Source organism: Trichoderma virens, assembly GCF_000170995.1.
Source record: "Trichoderma virens Gv29-8 chromosome Unknown TRIVIscaffold_4, whole genome shotgun sequence".
NCBI classification, from domain to species: domain Eukaryota; kingdom Fungi; phylum Ascomycota; class Sordariomycetes; order Hypocreales; family Hypocreaceae; genus Trichoderma; species Trichoderma virens.
Genome location: NW_014013745.1, coordinates 2,169,823 through 2,191,274, shown reverse-complemented (window position 1 = coordinate 2,191,274; position 21,452 = coordinate 2,169,823). Strand labels below are relative to the sequence as shown.

General features: G+C 51.1%; 6 protein-coding genes across 6 annotated transcripts; 1 reads left to right on the top strand and 5 right to left on the bottom strand.

Moving 5' to 3' along the window:
• Positions 1-557: 557 nt before the first annotated feature.
• Positions 558-1,433, bottom strand: TRIVIDRAFT_30971 (uncharacterized protein; the record flags this gene model as incomplete). The annotated part of the gene is made up of 2 exons (XM_014103613.1): positions 558-1,125; positions 1,261-1,433. 2 exons carry the CDS (start codon positions 1,431-1,433, stop codon positions 558-560), a joined length of 741 nt encoding a protein of 246 aa, XP_013959088.1.
• A 611-nt stretch (positions 1,434-2,044) lies between these two features.
• TRIVIDRAFT_30473 (uncharacterized protein) lies at positions 2,045-2,727 on the top strand (the record flags this gene model as incomplete). Its single annotated transcript, XM_014103612.1, has 2 exons — positions 2,045-2,115; positions 2,184-2,727. The coding sequence occupies 2 exons, from the start codon at positions 2,045-2,047 to the stop codon at positions 2,725-2,727; spliced, it is 615 nt and encodes a 204-aa protein (XP_013959087.1).
• Positions 2,728-3,000: 273 nt separating this feature from the next.
• Positions 3,001-4,002, bottom strand: TRIVIDRAFT_24655 (uncharacterized protein; the record flags this gene model as incomplete). Its single annotated transcript, XM_014103384.2, has 1 exon — positions 3,001-4,002. A coding segment is annotated over one exon (1,002 nt), but the record flags the coding sequence as incomplete, so codon positions are not given.
• A 689-nt stretch (positions 4,003-4,691) lies between these two features.
• Positions 4,692-5,998, bottom strand: TRIVIDRAFT_54589 (uncharacterized protein; the record flags this gene model as incomplete). The annotated part of the gene is made up of 2 exons (XM_014103611.1): positions 4,692-5,336; positions 5,417-5,998. 2 exons carry the CDS (start codon positions 5,996-5,998, stop codon positions 4,692-4,694), a joined length of 1,227 nt encoding a protein of 408 aa, XP_013959086.1.
• A 776-nt stretch (positions 5,999-6,774) lies between these two features.
• TRIVIDRAFT_30040 (uncharacterized protein) lies at positions 6,775-8,015 on the bottom strand (the record flags this gene model as incomplete). The annotated part of the gene is made up of 2 exons (XM_014103610.1): positions 6,775-7,740; positions 7,818-8,015. 2 exons carry the CDS (start codon positions 8,013-8,015, stop codon positions 6,775-6,777), a joined length of 1,164 nt encoding a protein of 387 aa, XP_013959085.1.
• A 4,264-nt stretch (positions 8,016-12,279) lies between these two features.
• TRIVIDRAFT_199455 (uncharacterized protein) lies at positions 12,280-14,782 on the bottom strand (the record flags this gene model as incomplete). The annotated part of the gene is made up of 8 exons (XM_014103609.1): positions 12,280-12,815; positions 13,108-13,444; positions 13,734-13,806; positions 13,958-14,069; positions 14,187-14,222; positions 14,278-14,308; positions 14,522-14,686; positions 14,759-14,782. The coding sequence occupies 8 exons, from the start codon at positions 14,780-14,782 to the stop codon at positions 12,280-12,282; spliced, it is 1,314 nt and encodes a 437-aa protein (XP_013959084.1).
• Positions 14,783-21,452: the final 6,670 nt, after the last annotated feature.

The following is a 21,452-nucleotide window of genomic DNA, read 5'->3' as shown; positions in this document are numbered from 1 at the left end:
GAAGGCGGTTTCGCAGTGCTGGGCAGCTGCGTTGATGCAGTGAGGATGGCAGCATAAATTCCGGCTGTAGAGTGCCGAAGCCTCCAAACGGGCGGAATATATGCAGCGAGTAGAAGCATTTGAGCAGCTTCCATACGTTTAACGTGGATGGTTGCTTTCATGATGTAAAGCTGTTAGTTTCATTGTATGGAGACCAAGTCAGTGTTCGCACAAAGGGGCGTGCGTCTCCCTCTTTGACATCTATAACAGGACTCAACAAAGTCCCTTTATCTTTATGAATGAAAGCAGAAGCCGCAATGCTATGACTGTTCACCTCATCACTCTTATCCATCAACCTTGTTAATGGTCTAAATGGCTCGCGGAAGGGCATCAACATAAAGCTGCAGTTAATAAGTGCAGTAAGTTGGGCAGCCAAGGTATGGCGTTTGTAGGAAATCCTGGTGCTTGCTCTGCAGGGACTCACGTCTCAATTTATCTATTGCAAAAAATTGTTTCGCATTGCTTAGTTAAAAGTCCTTCATCCACCGAGTGAATCCTCGACTCATCTACAAGACGGCTCAGTCTTTTTTCTCCATGTACGGCAGACACGCCTCATAGATATCCTTATAACCAGGGCACTGCACACTCCTTTGGAACACTCCCTCGTCAATCACCTTGACAGATTGTAGAGATCCCGCAATGAAGAAATCGCTGTAGCTCGGCTGTGCACCGAGAATAAATGGTCCAAGAGCCTTGTTTGTCCGCATCAGCTCTCCAACAGCATGTCGATCGGCATCTACAGCCTTCCAACGCTCCTCTTCGCCCTCAAGCAATTCTTCCAGCGTTTTCCCGAACCGAGCCTCGCGAGAGCTTCGGAAATACTCTTGCGCTCGCGGCGACAAGATGTTGATCTCGCGCGGCATTGCCGACCTGTAGAAGGTTGGCGCAACCAAGGAGCGAATCTTGAGCTCGATCTCGCTGCCCAGCTCCGACGTGAGCTGAACCGGCGGGTCTGGGTACGTCGACTCTATGAATTCCGCAATGGGCTTCGATTCCATGATGTACCTGTTGGTCGCCAAATGGTGGATGGTGGGAACTGTGTAGTCGACTCTATTGCCAGAAGCAGGGTCATGGGGGGCTACACCGCTGTGTTTATGTTAACGGAGGCGCTTTGAGTTGCATATTTGTATCAAGAGGGTAATTAAAAGCCCAACAGGGGATCAGGTGAGAAGCGCAGCATCAGACAGAGGAACTATTAACAAGGAGGTGACTAAAACTCACAGCTCCTTAAGCGTAGGCCCGATATCTGGCATCTCAAGGAAAACTGTCTTGTAAGAAATCTGCTTATAATTGAGCAGTAGTCTAATACGCCAGACGACGGGAGAAAAACAGACGCCCTTGGTGCAAGCTAGGTCGTATAAGATAATCTGGGGTTCGGAGTTTGAGGCTGCCATTTTGAGCTCGATATAACAAAGACTCGATTAAAAAGACGAGGTATGTATGATAGTTACAGCTAGAGTAGACGGTCTACCTAATTTCTAGCTGGTGGCTGTAGACAGGGAGAGAGAAAACTGAGCTACAGGCTTCGGGTGACAGATATAAGAAATGATGTCCACACAATTACTCTTCTGCTATGAGCAATAATCACAACAGATGATGTCCCAACAGAAATGAGAGGTTATGTCACTTAGATCCTTCGTAGGACGTGGCGATCATGAACGGCTGCTATTGGTGTAAATGGAGGGATATATTGAGTCAACGGACAATTGTCATTGGTCTATTGTATCAAAAGCTGCATGGCGACCGCTCGGAATCTTTTTTAGGAAATACCCGGCTATATCATGCATACAGGTATTTTCACTTCGCATTAGACGATATCGCAATATATGGCTCTGTTCTGGACAGCAAAACAGTGCCAAGATACAGTGCGTCATCATAATATATCACTGTGTTGGCCAATCCAGACCCCACATGGGCAAAACTTTGGATATCGAAATCCGATCTGCAAACTGATCTGATATGCCTGTATAACATTATACCAACCAGATCCATTCACGCTGCAGCCATGGCCGAGGCAGTGAAAGCGGCCGCGCGCCAATTGCCCGCGTTCAAGCTGGGCCAGAAGCAAGTTTTCCTGTGCGTCAATCTCTGCAGCCCGTAATCCCCAGCGCAAGAACTCACCATGCCATGTCATAAATATCCAGACCGAACCATGTCATCACGATGCTGCGAAAAGAGCACCTCCCGCCCAACGAAGCCTGCTTCAAGGTGCCGCTTCGATTCACAAAGTTCGACCTGCGAGACTACCTCTGGAACCTGTACAACGTCGAAGTCACCACCGTCCGGTCCTACGTCAAGCAGCAGCCTCTCACCCAGCGCAGCACCAACTCTCGCTCCTGGTACCGGCCGCAGCCTCAAAAGATCATGACGGTCGAGCTGGCCAAGCCGTTCCAGTGGCCCGAGGTGCCGAAGGATCTGGAGCCCTGGAGCAACGACCTGTGGAAGATGCGCGAGGAGACGATTGAGAAGAGGAACGAGGAGCAGCTGGTGCGACAGCGGTTCCAGATCCCGCTCAAGAGCCAGGAGCCGCTGCCCAAGGAGCGGGTGGAGCTGGGCAACTTGGCCAAGAAGATGCTGTCGGGAGAGGTGAAGTGGGAGAACAACGTTGTTCTTGATCCTAGGTGGGATCAGATCCTGGGCAAGGACAAGGCTGTGAAATCAACAGAGACGACAACGACAACTTCATGAAAAGAAATCAAACTAAAAAAGGGATAACGGAAAAAATGGAATACCAAAAAGAGGGAGCAAGCACTATGGGTTTTCTTCTCCTATCGGGAATATACAGGGAGGGGGGAGATTATGGCTATTGGCCAGTGTACGACTTGGACGCATAGCATGTGCATGTATGTATGTATGTATGTACCTTATGTATATTACTCTTGATCTTGAACAAAACGGCTTCAAAGCCAGCCTTTTCGCTTTAGACATCGGGTTCACGGCATTGACAGCATATATCAACGGTCAAGACTGAATCCAATGCTCCGTCCCCTGGAACTGCAATACCTGATCCCCCCAGCTCCACCACCCAGACGTGAGATTCCGCGCAAACACTTCCAAAGCAGCGTAATCCCGTCCAAGGACACCCTCAAACAGCTGCCGGAGATTCGGCTTGCGCGAATGGACGTCCGGCACCGCTACAATGACCAAGGGCTTAAGCGTGCTCGGAGCTCTCGCGCCGATGCGCTTCGCGATGAGAAGCGTCTCCCACGGCTTCCTCCATGCGGACTCCATGTCGAAGATTGGGCCGCCTGACGAAGTGACCTTGAGCAACGTCCATTGTGTCACCAGCTCGAGACCCCACGAGGCAAAGATGCCCCTGGGAGAGGTGACGAGGTCGAAAATACTCGACTTGTTTGTGATCCAGACGGCGACCAAGCCGTCGGGGGTAAGGTGTAAAGGCACGGGGATGCTGAGTAGAAGTTGCTGGATTTCCGTGAGGTTGGAGGCAGTGCTGTAGCTGCCAGTCTTCCTCTTCCTGCGCACAGATCGATTAGGCCATGAAGGATCCAGGATAACGAGGCGGAACTGCGGCGCCGTGTCAACGAATGTCTGCCGCAGGTCGTAGATCGATCCATGCAGGTATTCAGCCCCAATGGGAATCCTGATGCGTGAAGCCTCAGAAGATTTAGCACCAGCAGCATCAGCATTAGCAGCACCAACACGGACACCAACATCGCCATCAGTAGACACCGCCTCCTCTGCAGGACGACAAACCCGGTCCAGGCAGAACGGTCCCAAATACCGGCTCCGAAGCTCGTCCAGCGCGCTCTGAGCAGCCGCCGCGGCCATCAACTCGGCAATACGAGCTCCCGCAGAGGGTGAATGGCCCTCTGATGCCCCATTGCGCGGCTCCGGGATGGCAAACGGGTCGAGCGGGGGAGGCCCGGAGACGATGCGTGCAGAGGGCTGGTGGCCGGGGGGGACTTGAGCTTCTTCTAGGGATCGGGGGATGTCGAGGAGAACAAAGGAAGGAGAGTCATTGTTGTTGGCGGTGTTGCTCGACTGGAAGAGGATTGAGGATGGTGAGGATGGTGGTGAGGATGATACGCCAATGGCTGCTGCCTCACATGTGCTGCCAGAGGCCATGTCGGCGCATGAAATTAAACAATCATTATGCTATTAACAAAGACGAGTATATTTTGTATATCAAAAATCAAGAGACAAAGCCATATGGTGGACAGATGTATGTACAGCATGTCAGGGCCATGTTCCAAAGTGATCAAGATTTACTTGGCGCTAGTACTAGCAAAGGGCCAATAGGATTACATCAATCAAACATTGCAAACACTCACAAGGTTGATTCTAAACGGCAATACAGGTTCTTTTATTTTCATTATTATTTTTCTTTTACTCATCTTTCCACTCTTCTTTTCTATCAACGGCTAGAAAAGAAAAAGAGTGAAAAAAAAAAAAAAAAAAAACCAAAACGCCGTCGCTCCATAACGAAAAAGAAAAAAATGTATACGTGCTGAGTTAGTTGTACATTCTCTCCCAAGCAACCAATAATCCCAACTATACCGTGACAATGCCTCGCTCTTTTGAAGCGTTCTTTGCATCTTTGATCCTCCTTTCCGATCCCTTGATTCCATGTGGCCACTCACAAATTCCCATTCTTTTTCAACCTTGCCCAAAGAATAGACAAGTGTTTTAACTTATATCGACGTCGGGGCAGCGTCTTTCCTCCATCCCTTGCTTCGCATGTTCATCTCAATAGACTTCCAAATATACTCGACGACCTCCTTGTCTCTGAATCGCGAGGCGACGTCGTCCTCACCTCGCCAGCGGTCCACACTCGTGCTCATGACACGATGGCCCCAGCCGCGGATATTATCCGGCGCCAGCTCACCTCTCCATCCGACGAACACGCCCATGGTGTGCTTGAACAGCTCGTTGGGATTGCTCCACTTGTAATTCTTGAACTGCCATGTCTGGCCCGTCGTAAACACTGCAACAATGCGGTTCCAGTATTCGGGCTTGAACTGCTCCGACCCCTCAACAAGGATGAAACGCATGGGTCGGTTGGGGTCGATGCTGGGAATGATGCGTTGGACGTGAAGCATCGAGGCAGTGGACGCTCCGGCATCAGGAGGCATGAACTTGCCATCTTCGAGGAAGGATCGAGCATTGGACATGCGCAGCAGCGACGAGGCAGATGGAGAGAGCAGGATAATGGGATCGGGGCGACGGGAGGGGCCCTTTTGGTTGATGGAGAGGGACTGGGTTGAGCCAATGGCGGAAGAAGACTGAGACTTCTTTTGAATAAAGGGGATGGCGAGTTTTCGGACGTGGGAAAAGTCCTAACAGCAGCGTCAGCCAAATGTCCACCAGTACACGGTGTAAAAGCAGCTTCAGATCAAAAAAAGTTCGTTTCACTTACCGTGGGTTTAATGCCCCTCAGGACCGTGTTCCGGTCACCCATCCGGCGCTCGCCATCATACACACTGGCCAGCCGCGGGTCAATTGTCCCCTTGCCCGACCTCGCTTGCGCAGCCAAAGCCGCAGCACCAGTCTTTGAAGACGGAGCCGCTCCAGCAGCCGCCGCACTCGCATCTCCAGCTAGAGGCTTGATATACTCGCTTTCCTCACTGGCGCCTTCTAGCCAAGTAATCAGATCCAGTCTCTCGATGAAGCCCAAGTTCTGCACCTTGCCGCTCGACCCGTTGGCGGCAAGAGCGTCGTTGAGCGTCGTCGCCGAGGCATTGTATTCCGGGATGGCAAGCTCGCGGTTGAGCCAGGCGAAATAGATACTGCGCAGGTCGACGGGCTTGTCGCTCGAGATGAAGCGCGTGGGCGAGTCTATCGGCAGGGAGAGCGAGAGCCCTGTGAATTGCAGGTGCGTGGCCTGGGAGAGGGGGACTTCGGGCGCCGACGCATCGGCAGACGCGCTCGGGATGAAGGCCTGGCTGCTCGAGATGGACTGTCGAAGGACAAGGAGGGGGTCGTGGTCGGTGGGCGCCATGGTGGACGCGAGAGGCGCGAAGGTGGAAAAAGGATTCGAGCTTTGAGAGAGAGGCGCTCAGCTGGGGGAGATGAAAGGGGGGAGTGCTGTCGATAATTGATTATGAGAGTTCAATTGATACGCCGCGTTGCATTGAAAGAAGAGGTCCGCTAGCGATGAGGCTGTTGGAATTGCGATGCCTCGTTGGGAGATTAGAGTTGGTGAAGAGAGGTTGTAATGCAGCAAGGCTGAGAGAGGCTAAAAAGCTGTAGGGCCGTGTCGGCCAATGAGATGACAGCTTGACTCTCAGCCAACAAAACCGAAACGACGTCCATTAAAGGGCTATTTAAAGGCTGATTCAATTCTGAGGATCAGATGAAATGATTCTCCTTGTGAAAAAATAATGATAATTCGTTTCAGCGACATGTCAGTGCATTATACATGCAACTCGAGGTAGCCAACTCAAGGCTACCTCGCACATTTTTCTACTGGTAAAACTAATTACAAAACCCAACATCTCGCAGTACCAGTACAGTACAACTAAATACATTGAATGCAACTCTATTGCATTCTACAGTATCGCTCTGAGCTTGTTTTACATGTAACCAATCCCACCGTGTCCCGAACTCTAAGCGGGCTCAACCTCAACTCCGTCCTTTCGAGGTACCCTTGGAGGTTCAATAAACCAAATGAGAACCGAAAAAAAAAATACATGAAAAATCTTTACACGTAATGCTTTGCAACAAAAAACAATTCGCCAACGCCAGTACAGCCGTGCCTTCGTTTTTCCTCTTTCTTTATATACCAAAAACAAGCTTCATGCGTTCGTAGGTGTAGAAGCTCACCGCCGCCAGAGGTATCACCTTGACATAACCAATCGTGAGGCCGACGAAAAAGCCACGGATCCCCCGTTCCCGCAGGATCATGGCCGCCGTCTCGCCGACTCGCAGCCGTCGGCCGTCGCCAACAGCGCCGCCAACCTGCATGCGTCGTCGGACAACCTCCAGAGGGTAAGAGCTTGTCTGGGAGATCATGCCGGCTACGCCTCCGGCTGTAAGTTCGGCCCAGGATCGAAGCGGCGCAGGCTTCCCCTCTGGGTGGTTCTTCTTTTTCGGCAGAGTCGTGTGCGCCGCAATGGATGGATGGCGTAGTAGGTCGGACATGGTGTCATGAGTGAGGAAGGACACGCCAGCATACGGCAGCATGCCGAGCATGGTGGGAGCAAATCCTCGGTAGAAATTCACAAGCCCGACTCGTGGCGCAACGGACTCAACTGCGGTGGCAGCAGAATCCACAGCTGCCGCAATTCCAGGCGTGTTGGGCAGTTTTGGAGTCCGGGATTTTTCAACAGGGTGTTCATTGTAGATTTGGCGGCAAATCGATGTCAAGGATGACCGACCATCCCGCCTGGTTTCAAAAGCAAGGCGGACTCGAACAACTTCTAGGGGGTATGTGAAAAAGACGGACGTCACGCCGGCAAGACTGCCACTGATCAGCCGTCGGAATGGCGTCTCGTGGTGTTTATCGGGAATGATGATATTGCGGATCTGCTCATAGGCGAGGAACTTGATGCCGGCATAGGGGAAAATTCTGAGGAGCGTGGCCGAGTGGCCCCGGAAGAGCCCTCTGCCGCCTTCTTGAAGGTATATGTCTTTCATTGCGGAAGCGACTCCGAATGAGGAGCCGGTGTATTTTGCGAACTGGGGGTTGCTGGTTTGGAAGAGGATTTTGACGCGATCGAGAGGCGCCACCGTCGTTTTGGCCTGCCCATGGAGCGGTTAGCAAACAATGCAAGCAAGCACACTTCGACGAATTCAGTCGTCTAGACGAAGAAACTCACAGCGCATCCTGCGATACCCCCGGCGACACCGGATCTCCAGACGTAGTCCCACGTGCGAGTCTTTGCGCGCGCGGCCACGACTTCGTCGCTCACAGGGGAAATGGCAGATTCTTTTCTTCTCGGCGCAGGAGCCGAAGCCGCAGTGCCAACCACAGTCGCGCCATGCTGTCGAGCCTTGTCGCGTGCTATGTCGGCCATGGAGCCCGGATCCGCATAGGCGGACGGCATTGCGGCGCAGTGGCGGATAGTTTTGCGAGGACCAAACGAGTCTATGGAAACGACATGCCCGCAGAAGTCGAATGGGGGGGTGTTTTCAAATTTCTTGACGCAAAGTAAGGAGGATGCGAAAAAGGAAAAGGAAGAAGAAAAGGAAAAGGAAACACGCAGGAACGATAGAACAGTTTGGCGAGGCCAAATGCTAATGCTAGGGGGCAAATGATTGTACAGTCAGGATCACGGAAGATAAAAAGCTGGTCAAGAATCGATAGCGGATCGAAACTCCGGGCCCCAGGGACGTCATGCGCCTGTGCGCACTTTGGCGATACCTGTGCGGTACCTGTGTGGACGCATGTGGCCTGCCCATGTGACCAAGTCACTCAGGGGTTACTCTGAGGGGAGCTTTTCGGGGCGTGGGGTTCTCCGGACCGCTGGAGAAAAGCTGGAGTGCTGCCGAGCCGAGAAATACCGAGTGTAGAGCCGTTGTGCCGTGGACAGCCATTGGGGGAGAGCATCAGGCCATCTAGACAAGCTCGGGTCTTTGTTGGTCTTTGTTTCGGGTGACAAATTGATGGTGATACCAATGCGTACAGACATGCTTGAAGTGAGGCAGAATTAGACACAGGCTCTAACAAGTAAATTAGATGGTAGATGGATTGCCTGATTAGCTGGTCGGTGGGCAATGCCTTGATCACATGCCAACGCCTCCATCCATTCCCGATTTCGCAGCGATCAAGGGTTTGTTCTATTCTGCCCTTGCTAAGCACAGCATCCCTCTTCGCAGTACAAGCGGCGTCCATTCACCAACTTCCTAGCCCCTTACTCCCCAAGCAATAGAAGACTCTCGCTTCAGTGATAAATATTCACAAATACACTACAACCACCCACACGTCTTGTGCCTCGGCCAGGGCGTGAGCTGGTCGTACGATAAGCTGGGGTCTAATAATGAAGTGCTAGGAACGGCGGCAAAAGCCCTCCAAAGAATTGGCCCACTTCCCCAGACTTGTGTGGAGTGTTGAAGATGCTTATATATTTGAGATTTCACGCCGAAAGAAGCATCTAGCATGTCAGGTTATATATGCCGAGTTCGCACTTGTGGCAAAGTATTATTACCGAATTCGTCGGGTTCTTGCAAAACGCCATCACAGGGCGAACTCGGCCATATGTCTAATAGTTGCATGAAAAAGAATAAGAAGTCGGAATGGGCGGCATTTTTTGGCAATTGAGAGGCTGAGAATATGCCATCACTCATAGCATCGTTTATCTGCCACTTCCTCCACCAGTCATCGGTATGGTCTTCTAATTCACTTTGGGCTTGTCTACCGATATATGCACCAAGATGGCACCTTGTACATTCATTCTAGAGAGGTATCAATCAGCTCTTTTTTCTGTATGAATGAACCGAATGTTCCTATTTTCTTCTACTGGGCTCTGTTGGATTGGCAGTGGTTAACGAGCAACAACTCAAGCCGACATGTTACCTGGCGATAAGTCTTCATACTAGAGCTTTTAGAAGAGAAATGCCGCTCGAACTCACAATCCTACTTGATCGGATAAAGCGTCTATCCTTTCAGGTAGCATCGTACTTTGGACATCTCAGCTGCTATGAAAACATAACGTATCACTATCTTTAAAAGCTCATTGTTTCCCAGCACCATCATGAGCGAGCTGCGCTCGTTGCGAACAAGACAAGTAGGCAAAAGTATGCATAGTAAGAAGAGACCAATTGATCCTTATCAAAACTTCCCATTCATCTGTAAAAGAGCCAGAGACAGGGAGCTTGCGGAACTTCTGAACTTCTACAACTGTATGACGAGCTCGGCCATGCATCCAAGGGCATACCCCAAAGCTTACACATAGCCGAGGTCGAAGATATCTCGACTGCGAGAGAATAAGGAGAGCCTTGCTTTCCATATGGAATAATCTTCTCGACTTGGCAGTGATAATTGAATGGCGGTGTCTTGCTATATAATGAAAGGATGTATTTCCACGCCGCTTGAATAGGTGCAACAAGAGGTGTTATTTCAAAGGAAATGGATGATAGTTTATAAATATGCGTTCTATCTAGGTGTATTGATCACAACAGGTCACCACAGTACCTCTTCACTCCGGTGAACACTTTTACTGTGCTGTTATGGTGCTGTTTTATGTGGCAGGATAGCTTACTCTGCTGTAATGAATTACTCAGTTCCTAAAATCCGGAAAAGAAACCCTTTGCCAAGAGGATCTCCTTCACGCTCTCGAAATCCTGGGTCGCTCTTAATCAGCCGATAATTCGTTAGGTCGTTTCCCAGTAGGACTGGTTCAATGATCTCAAAATGGTTCACAAAAGTCGTCAAAATAAAACCGTCGAGATGTATTTCAAGATCTAGCCGTTTATAAACTCCAAGATCTCAAGGCGGGACGAGCTCAGATTGAACCAGTCACTGATATCTATTATTGCCAAGTGACAGCCATAGTTGAAATCTTGTAGTTCATAACACTATCTCGGCTCTACCCGTCATAATAGAACGGTTAGCTGCTATCCTCTTTGCCATCGTAGTACTAGATATTTAGAGCAAGAAAAAGTAGGTATGTATAGCATTAAAACAATTTAATTCGAAATGGCCCAATCTCGACTGTTAAAGTAGTTCTAAGAAGCAGATGGCGGCTAATTTCTCCCAAGATATATAGGCATATCATAAATCCTCAAGCGCCATCGATCCTCGGCTGATAATCGACTTTCCATGAAATGCAATAAAATATTTGAATCAACGAGAATCGTTCCCCGCCATCTCATAGAGTTGTCAAACGTCCCCGAAGCTTCTCAATGCCTTCTGTTTCTGAGCTTCCGTACGCGACAGAACCTTTGCAAGCCTACAACACTTATAATCTCAGTTCTCCATCGGCCTGAAGACCATCGAGTTATCAAAATGCCATTGTCCAATCTACAGAAATGTAAACAATTCGCAGAACGTTTTTTTAAACGTCATCCACAACGTCATCAACCCGAACAGGAGCCCGCCCTACCAACCCCTCCACCCCGTAGTCTCTTTCACCATTATCTTTGGAGGTATACTCTCATCTGTCATCAGTTGCACATTCACTTCTCCGCCTAGAGTCTTTCCACAAGCAACTAAAATTACATTATAAGCCATTCATAAGCCCCTTTTTTGTAAGACTTTACGACAAACAGACATTGGATAGGCCAAACACATTGATAAATGATATGGATATACAGTCAGGGCGCAATGGTTTTACCAGTCTGATTCTGTTCAGAAATCTTCTAAGAAGGGACTTTCTTCACCAGTTTCTCGACCCATCACATATTAGGCTTTCATACACCCTTCAAAGGAACCTTTCTAACTGTCACAGTGAAATCTTAACCCAAGACAACGACACACTAGATATTTTATCGAGGAGACTTGTGACCTCAAGTAGCTCTACATATGGGCCACATTTTAAATTAAGCTTATAATAAAGCAGCTGAATCTCTAATTTTATACTCTTATAGCTCAAATAACTAGCCCTGATAATGTATCATCAAATAGATCGCTACGCTCTATTAAATGGCTGCTACAGTCGCTGTCCTCACGTCAGATGCTCTCACTTCCATAACAGTCCCCATCCTCTGAACTGGATAACTCATTACAAACCAAACACAAAGCCATCGCCCAGGAAGAGAGAGAGAATACGCTAGTAAACAAAGCCGCGTCCTCAAGAGTAATTGGTAAATACCATATTCCCGGCCAGTAACCCTGACCGATAAACGGATCCTGTCACGATGCTTATCTTACATTCGGCATGGGATGACCAGGATACCGGACTAGGCCGGTGCCATCACGAATCATGCGACCAAATCCTTGATCGCGTTTCATGACAGAGCTGTGATGCTCTTTGCTCAATCGTCTTCGGTGTGACTTCAAGGAGACCCTCACAAAATACACAGCAATCGTCAACAAACTCCGGGCTTTAATCTTATTCTCTCCATTATCCCCCTCTTGCTTCACGTTGTATTCACGAGGATCCCCCGCACAACGCTAACTTGGTACGGAACACAAAGAACAAGCTCTACATTGTGTCCTCATTGGGTAGTTGGCCAGTCCGTGATGAGGTCGTTTTTGGCATAAGGCCGCCCTTCTTGGCAATGGATACCTCGCGGCCAGTGCCTCCCGATGGGTTTCTTCTTCACTGTTTTCCCCTATTTGGGAAGCCAAAAAAAAAAAAAAAAAAAAACTCTAAAACGCATCATGCGCGTAGGGTATGATCACAGAGCGGCTCCGACGTCTACGAGTCTCGGCCGGAGATGATTCCAGAGAGAGAAAAGCTTCCGGCGTGCCGTGCAAGTACATATACCAAGTGATGGATAACGGCCTCGAGTGGCAACGGCTGTCATTACACAGTCTCGGCCGATGGAGGCTTTACTGCCGATGCTACTCGCATGCCCAGCCGAGCGAGGTGGTATTAATACTCCATAGGGAGCATGCAGACAGGTACGCGTGTCTCTGTGTGTACTAGTGTATGCTGTGATGCCCTTGCCCATGGGAATCGAGGCCGGGATCGTGCAGCATGAAACACGAACCACGTTGCGAGCAAATGCATCCGTCCGTCTTGTAAACGGAAAAGTCTCCTCAATCTCGATAAGCCCGGTCCCGCCCTCTTGCGCGTGCACAGGCAATCCAGACCGAGGGACATATAAGATGACCATGCGGAACTTTACCGTTGCAAAGTCGTATTGATGCGGCTTACATGTACTCGTATGTCCGAGCCTGCTATCAGGGCTTCGATCGTGCCTGGAGGACCCTGCCCGGGATAACAATAATTCTAGAAGAGAAAATCAACAAGAGGGCGAGGTTAATGACCTACCTATTGCAGGCCGTGAACGCATGCACGCACATATACTCGTATGTAGTAATTGTTGCTTGCTCAAAACGACTTTGACCGGGGGCATTGGGTTAGGTCCATGTATTTTGATCCATGTATTCTGACCCTTGCATATTACATGCCATATAGGTACGGAGAATGAGCGCAAGCGCAATGCGTATGGCCACGGCAGATCTGCGTCAGACGGCACGTCGTGGTCTGAGACACCTACAGTATCCAGGCTCGGCTGCGAATATGCAGAGAGCGCCTGCAAGCCAAATCATCGCAAATGCTGCATCTGAGGACAGCCAAGGCTGGCTTTCCTGCCAAGCACCGCCACTTAGCAAGGCGCAGACACGAGAAACCCAGAGGGCTGAAGCCACACTCTCCAGTTCGGCTATCGAGGAGAGTTTGTCGAGCATCCGGAACAGCCACGTAGCGGAGTGGCTTGAAAATGTCGCCATGTGGAAAGGCATAGGTAATACTTTGCAAGAACGAGGCGTCTGAGCCGCGGACCGCGCTGGTCCTCCGCAGTGCCCAAAGCAGAAGTAGCCATACATGCTCCATGTCTGTATTTGGACAGGCAGGTGGCGTCGGAGAATTTTCAACGGCATGTCCGGTCAAGGTGAAGGAAAGGTTTTCGGGGGTGTCCGAATAGGCAGCACTGATGCTCTGACAGCCTGTTGACGGCGATGCGCCAGTATTTCGAGAGCTGTCGGTGTCGGTTATAGAAGCACATGGATGTCTCTTGCTCTGCGCGGTGAGGAAACGTTGCAGCATATACCATGAAAGCCCCCGAGCCCCAGGGTAAAGACAGGCATCCATATCGCTTCTTGTCTCTCGTCATGCAGGACATACCTGTACTCGTAAGTGCTCATCCAAGCACCAGCGCAAATGCGAGCGGCTTGCCCTTGTTCTGGCAAGTGGAAACCTGTATCACAATGGCATAGCCGCCATGGCGTTGAGCAACATGGATCAGTTCCATATGACGAGATTGGCAACTCCGGCATCACAACGCTTTGGCCGTCTGGGGATCTGTGGATGAGTACAGGCTCTGCTGCAGACACGGCGAATCGGCATACTTGTACCGAATACTACACTTGACGCTCAGAGAGCGAAGTCGCCAGTTCCATAGGCGAGAATGAGGCGGGAAGTGGGCGGAGTATTGACGGGGGCTAGAAGTTCGGCGAAGTCCTGAAGAACACACATAATATTCCAGCCGAAAAAAAAAAATAAGCATGAGGAGCTCGAGCCACATACGTCTTGAGCTGCTGATATTGAATCAAGGACCGACGGCAGCTCTGCACGTACGATACCTCTGCATGTTGTAAATGATGGTGCTGATGTCTATGTCAATGGAAGACGCCATCACCATCCACATAACATATATTTCGCACTGTACCTGTATTCCGCATGCGGCATGAGGCGCATAACTGTGTATGTGTGTATGCAAGGCAGGCAAGATTTTGTACTCATATCGTGACGCCCCCACGTGCAGAATCTCATGAATCTCGCATGGCTGAAAGTTGGGGGCCATGGAAAAACTAGATGGAGCAAAACCCACATGAAAGCCACGGGTGAGAAAAGCGAAAGAAGAAAAAAGTTGAGAATTCTCCTAGCGGCCTGGTAGCAGGCCCGGTACGTACTTGACGGTCTGGCAAAGCTGAGGTGCTAGACCTTTTTGTTGATTGTCTTTGACTCAGGACAGTGGGGGTCGTTGGTAGTTGGATGTTGTTTGCGAAGATGGGGATGGAGAGAGATCCATGATATTCGACAAAGGCGGAGTTGGGGGCGGTCTGTACCCTACTGTACTATGTAGCAAGTACAAGTACTGCGGCACGTGTGTGGAGATGGCGGAGTGGCCTAGTACCCAGTACTCGTACTTGTACATGTGCCCGGGTATCCATCACGTGTGATCACGAAGCGTCCCAAGACACCGCTGAGACGACTGACTTGTACAGTAGTGCAGTCAGAGGAGATGGAGACCAGAGTATGGGGCCGAATATGGGGCCTTATACAGGCGGCAAGACTGATTGCAAACTGCCGAAGCAAAGTGCATACTCGCAGCAACAGCACCGGTGATGCGACCTGCAAACGCCGGTCTCACGGATGAAGCTGCTAGTCCTTGGAGCCGTATCTGCGGAACTAATGTTTCCTTTCATGTGCTGGATGCAGCAGCACAGCACAGACCGACACCTGCGTCGCGCCCAACTGCAGCATTACATTGATGCATTCCGTCGTCGCAGCCAATGAGAGGCTTCCAGGTGCCGCAATAGGGAAGTGCGTGCCCTCTCCTAACGGTTCCAGGACGCGGGCAGGGTTTGGCAATCACAAGCCGTCAACTGCTTTGGGTGGTCTGTTGCGACTGGTTCAGAGTTGTCCAATCCTCGTACTTGTACTATTACGCGCTGAAAACTAAGGCACCCGCAACTCCTCACTAGCAAACTAGCAGTGCTCCCCAACCACTTGCTTTGCTGCTGTATTGCACATAGTACTCGTACTATTGTACGGAGCACTGGGCTGAGTCGGGAGCCGAGCAGGGTTCTGCGTGCGTGAGAGCCAAGTGCAGGTATCGCGTACAAGCACTCTGCAGGCAAGGAAGGGCATTCGACAGGGGGGCGTGGGCGTACATGTAAACGGCCTGGCAGCATGCAGATCCAATAACGTGTGCTCGGTAGTGAGCCAAGCCAGGTTGCCAGGTTGCCAGGTTGCCAGGTTGCCAGGCTCGTTTCCTGCCTTGTTTCTTGGCCCAATCTCCTATTTCCTCTCTTGCGGCAGAATGCGCTCTCCACCCTCTTGGTTGCGGAATCTGTCGGCTCCTGGAACGGGAGAAGCCCTTTTGGAAGGCATTAGGATGGCAAAAAGAAGGCCGACCGATTCGTTGCAGGGGGCGTGCGTGTGTCTGCGAGACAGGGTTGCCAGGGGTTGGCCTCCTACGATTTGGGGAGTTGGTGGGCGTGCATGCGCAACACATGGCAAAGTACTCGCGACCTTGCTGCACAGGAGCGGATCTTAGTTTGCTCTCGAACTGCCATTTAGGCGGCGGTACGAAGCTAGCAGCCCAGCTCTTAGTAAGGAGCCGCAGGTCTCGTGTACAAGTGCTGGGGACATGGATATGGCTGGAATAAGGCGGCTTTGGGGATATGGCCTCAACTGCTGGCATCGCCGTTTCAGATGAGATGCGTCAGATGGATCCTGATACATGTGCGCACCATAAATAGATCCATTGGCAATCTTGGACCCAAATCCATTGAGCTGCTAACGGGCGACTACTGCGTGCAAGCGCCTTGTCAACACTTACACAGCTCACCGCCGAAATGCGCCAGGGCCTGGATGGATGGATGGATGGACGGATGGACGACGGGCTCAAGACTGTCATGCCGTACCAGCGCAGTTAGCGCTCGTGTAGAATCGAATCAATTGCAACTGATGCGGTGTGCTACCGGAACCAATAATGAAACCATCGGATGCTCCGGACAGGCTCAACGCCAGGACACAGGCGTGTCGATGTTATCGACGTTGCATTTTGCAACCAGCAGTCCATGTGAAACCCGACTCATGGAGTGCTTTTTTTCTTTCCTGCATTTCGATTGCAAGCCCGGTCCACCGACCAGAAACTCGACCATCACATCATCAGGCCATTTCATTTACCGACCGTTGCAACTGATTCACGATCCATGGACAGTTGGAGTTGGGGAAAAAAGCAAAACTGGCCCGCGGCCCACAATAAGCCCAAAAGTCTATTTATTGACACGCCATTTCGCCCGCGTGCAAGGCGAAAGCACGTCACATTTGCGGATTATTGATTATTGATAAAGCTGTATAATATTCATGTAACCGGCACTATTGACGGCTCGGTGGTTAATTTGTGGTGCATGCCGTAGGATTTGACAGCATAGTGACCGTCAGCGACGTGATGGAATCATGCTAGTGGTGCCAGGCATTGTGTGCTCTGTACGAGTCTGTAGGTACTTTGTACATGTCGCTGGCGATTTGTGCCATGCAGCCCTTGTGTTGCGTATCACTTGTTGGATGGCGCACATAATCCACATCCCACGGCTGTTGGATGTACGTGCAACGAAGATCGCACGTGTCACGGCAAATGCCATGTGGCCATCTTCGGATAATAACGAGAGGGATCAAAGGCGAGATTCGGCCGGCATAACAGAGCCACGAACAGCTCGCACGTCGGGACAGGATAGCCCGGCCACTGCTAAGATTAAAAGAAGCAAGAAAAAAATAAAAAGCCCTAGGAGTACATGGCGCACTCCATACGCTTGCATGCAGAGTTGCCAGGTACCGCTGTCTATCTGCTCGTAAGGTTAATAGAGATGTGACTAACAACAACGTTGGCTCGGAGTTGTGTCCGCAATTCCCGTTGCTGGGCTGAAGAGAGAAGGGTTCAACCAGTTTCTGGCAGCCAACTAACCAAGTGTTGTCGACAGACAGCCGAAGCCCGGCAGTTCAGGAGCAGCCTGCTTGCAAGCTTTGCAGAAGCGAGCAACCCTCCATTTCCTGCCGTGCAACCACCTCGCGTGTCTGTTGGCGCTGCGGCTACCCTTTTTCGACTGTGTGAGCCCTTTTGCTCGCCTCGGCAGGCAGATCGTCAAGTCGAACTTGTTGAGATTAACGTCATGAGCCGATGCAACTGCGGCATCTTAGTACAGAGCAGAGTACAAAGTACGAGTACGCGATAATGGGTACAGTATTACCTCCATCCATCCACCCGAAGCGCAAACAAGTACAAGTAATAGTACTCCGTAGCAAAGCTGAGATCCAATCGAAGCTCCCTGGCATCCCGTCCTTCACACGCCCCTCCTTCTCCTCTTTTCCCTAGGCCGACAGGGAATAACTCGCTTTTGGGGCTGGCTCGCTTTTGCCAGACCCCATCATGGCGCCTCGTGGTGCATCTTCACAAAACACGTGGCAAAATGCGATATCCACCAGTTCAAGGTGCCTCCCCTTTTCCCCTTCTGCCGCCCTCCACCGCCTGTTCCCTCAGCAGGTCGGGCACAAGAGCTTCTCTTACGTGCATAACGGGGTCCGAGGGAGGCGAGATGACTGGCTGCACGACCACCAAAACCCTGTCCAGCACAGCCCCGTTACTGTGGTTGCTTCCTTTTGGCTCAAAGCACGTAATTACGAGTACGTACTGTAATAGTGCGTTGAGACCAAACAGCCGCCGTTGACGATTTTGTCGGGTTAGCAGCAGAGGAGATGTTAGCGCCCTTCACTTCCCGCCACGGCCTTGCGTCATGGAATGACATATCCCGGCAAGGCGAGGCTCGTCAGTGGCATCACCTACGAAAAGCTCGAGACGCTGTTGATTACCGTTTCTCGTTTCTGAGCGGGAAGCTGTGTGTTCCCTCAATTTTGTGTTCTCTGCAATTGCTGCTTGCGAAAAGTGGCGTCAAGTAGCCGAGCGAGAAGCAAAGCCCGTTGTCATTACAATTGAATAATGGCAGAGCAGGGTTGCCCTGGAATTCCAGCTCTTATCGCGAGGAAGAACTGATTCATTCACAGCCCACAAGAGCTCGCAGCTTGGACCATCTCCCTGCTCCGTCTTTTTCATCTTGCAAATTTTTGCTTGCCGGAGACAATAGCAAAAAAGTCGCTGTTGCACCAAGGGTGTCTGTGCCCAGACTGGTGCACCCTCCGTCGTGCCTCGGAGTTCCAGAATCGAGGCTATCGTTCAAGGTTCAACGGAAAGTGGCAGGATTGTTAGATCTGCCACGTGGAATGCACACATGAAGCCAGGTTTTGCATCTAACGGGAACCATGGGCGCTGTGGCAGCGCCCTTGCAAGGTTCAGAATCATTGTGGCGCCCGTTCCACAACCCACACAGGCGCATCTTGGAGCCATTGAGAGTCGGTGAGGCGTATCCACCTCGCCCAAGCTTTGGCCCCGGGCCAGAGCCATTGTCTCAGCATCAGAATTTCTAGCTCTCGTCTCTGTCCGCCCAGCCTCGGTTCGGCTGTCGGTGCATGGCTTTGCTGTTGGATCGCAATGTTGCTCCTTTTTGGCTGGTTGTGAGAGGCGAGGCCGAGAGAATAAGCTCCTCGTCAGCTGCTTGGCATACAAGTATGGCCAAGCAAAACACTGGCAATGGATGGCGGCTTATTGCATATTCAACTACCAGCTACCTGTAATGAGAGCGGAGTTAAAGCGGAAAGCAGCTCAAGCCAAGGAATCCATCCATATCCACCCGCAGTGTCGGCCGCAAACGGGCTTTTGGAGCGTCACGACATCGGCCGCTCGCTCATACGGCCGATACCCGCCCGGACCCGGCAGAGGCAAGGGTCGCACTCGACGCATGACTTCTCGTTCTGGCGATGGAAATCATGCCAGATACCAGCATGCAGGTGTGTGCATACGGGCTTACATACTATGTACAAAGTATTGGAGACGGACGGTCACGCTGTGGGGAAGCACTGCCGGGGGCGGAGGATTCGCATGCAGAATTCAGGCCCGGGACACGTTTGTTGGCGGCTTCGCTGCCTCGCCTCCTCTCCCGAGATGAGCCAAAAGACGCAGAGACTCGCGTGGCAGTAGCACGGCTAGCCACTTGGCCGCCCCCGCAATCCGCAGTCACTTCACAACCAATGCCGTCGACAAGCTTTGCTTTACTTTGCTTACAGTATACACACATACGGAGTGGTATTCGTCTCATTTGCAGACAACCGACCGATGATGATACTCTTCTCCACTGATGTGACATGACATGCCGCCTCCATCATCTCAATCCGCGGACAAGTCGACAGCGAAGAGAGTTCTCAGTGGCAATGCGTTTAATTGAGACAGACGGAACAGCGCCCGCTCGGGTACGCTGTCCAAGGTGGCAGAATGGTTCGTTTACTAACAGCGCCAAGTGGCGAGCCCAAGTTGGATTTTGAAGCTTGTTCCTGTTGACAACCGCCTTGGCCTCAGCATCCGCATACCTGTCCAGAACGCCAGCTTTCGGGAGGTGGATTGATACATTGCATCCGATTGCCCGCCTCTGGTATCTGTCACACGATGCATGATTCACGAAGGTGGCAATGTAGATGCAACTTGTTCCCATCATCTCATCGCATTGGGCAAGTGACCTACCCTACAAAGCTTGGTTTCCGAGAGAAATCCGGCTTCAAACTGCACGAAACATGGCGTTGATGCGTTCTCGCGCGCCCCGAAAAATGCATATCCATTACATACCAAGTCTCCTACTTGAGCCTAGCTCGGAAAGAATCTCGGGAAGAATCCAGAGCCCGACTCAACTCGTCTTGGCATTATTACTAGCTACCGCTAGCAGCAGCATGCCTGGTCGCATTTCAACAGACAAATACGAGCTCGGAGCCGCAGCACCTTTTCAGCCCGTCAATAAGACAATAGGGCGCAAGCTGCAACACGCCATGGCTTCGATGCGCGGACAAATATTGGCCCATTGCCCCGGGTAGTCTGCGGTTTAGGATGCAAACGAAGCTACCACGCGTTCTGCTACCGAGTCGTTCCAACTTGGCCGTTATCAGATGGGGAAAGCAGAATACTCCGTAATTTGTACACGCGGGAACAGGAAATGAGCTCTAGATCTTGCGCTCCGGGTTCTTGGCAGATCGGCAGAAAAGGACGATCTGATACTTAAGGCTTAGCTAGCTTATGTCTGGCGCGCAACGTGGTAATAAGCCTTGAACAAAACCCCGTACAAAGTAAGCGCATCTTACATGCCCGTACATATCAGCAGACAGGCTTCCAACGTGCGTCTTGGCTGGCGGTGCTTAATTGAAGCCCGAACCCCCTCCTGAAACATCGCCAAATACGTGTTATTGCCGGTTGCTGGCCAAAAGGAGCTACCAGGGCCAATGAACTGCGAAACAGATAGGGCTGGGCTCGTCACACCGCTGCCAGATTATTATCTCATCCATCTATGTAGTAGTAGCACACACACTCGAGATAGCAGCGCTCTGCGAGTGCAGGTTGATTAGCAATGATTGCCCAATTGCATGGTGTATAAGTCATCCCGGGGCCCCCTCTTTGGGAATCCTCAGGGGAAAAACATGAAGCTGTCCCTGGGTCAAGGAACACGACAATGATGCCGCTTGCTCCGCGCCTCTCCTGATTTTTTTTTTTCTTCTTCCGTGTCCCCCCTTTGACTGCACTCCAAACCTTCCTCAACAATTGCCGGGTCCTGTTTCGTTTCAGCTGCCGCGCTCTCCGAAGTTCCCTAAATAGCCTCCCTGATCTGCTGTGATTTTAGGGTTCCGAGGATTTTCTTCCATGAATCAAGCTTGACGCCTCCGGTCATCACCTTTGCCTGAACGCACGTCCACTCAACCCGCCCCCTAGCAATATACGAGCAAGTTTCGTTTTCGGTTCAATCATCATCGCTTTGCTTGATATTTCCCGTCCAACACAGTTGCCCTTGGATTTACTACAACCGGAGATATCCCGGATTCCGACGGCGTATATTGCTTCCTGGTTTCATGCCGTTATCAGATTCTTTGCAGGGAGAACGCAAAAGTGAGACTTATTCCCGAAAGAGGCATACCCCAGATTATCGCCAAAAAGCCAAGAAAGCCGCTCCCAGCCAACCACGAGAGAGT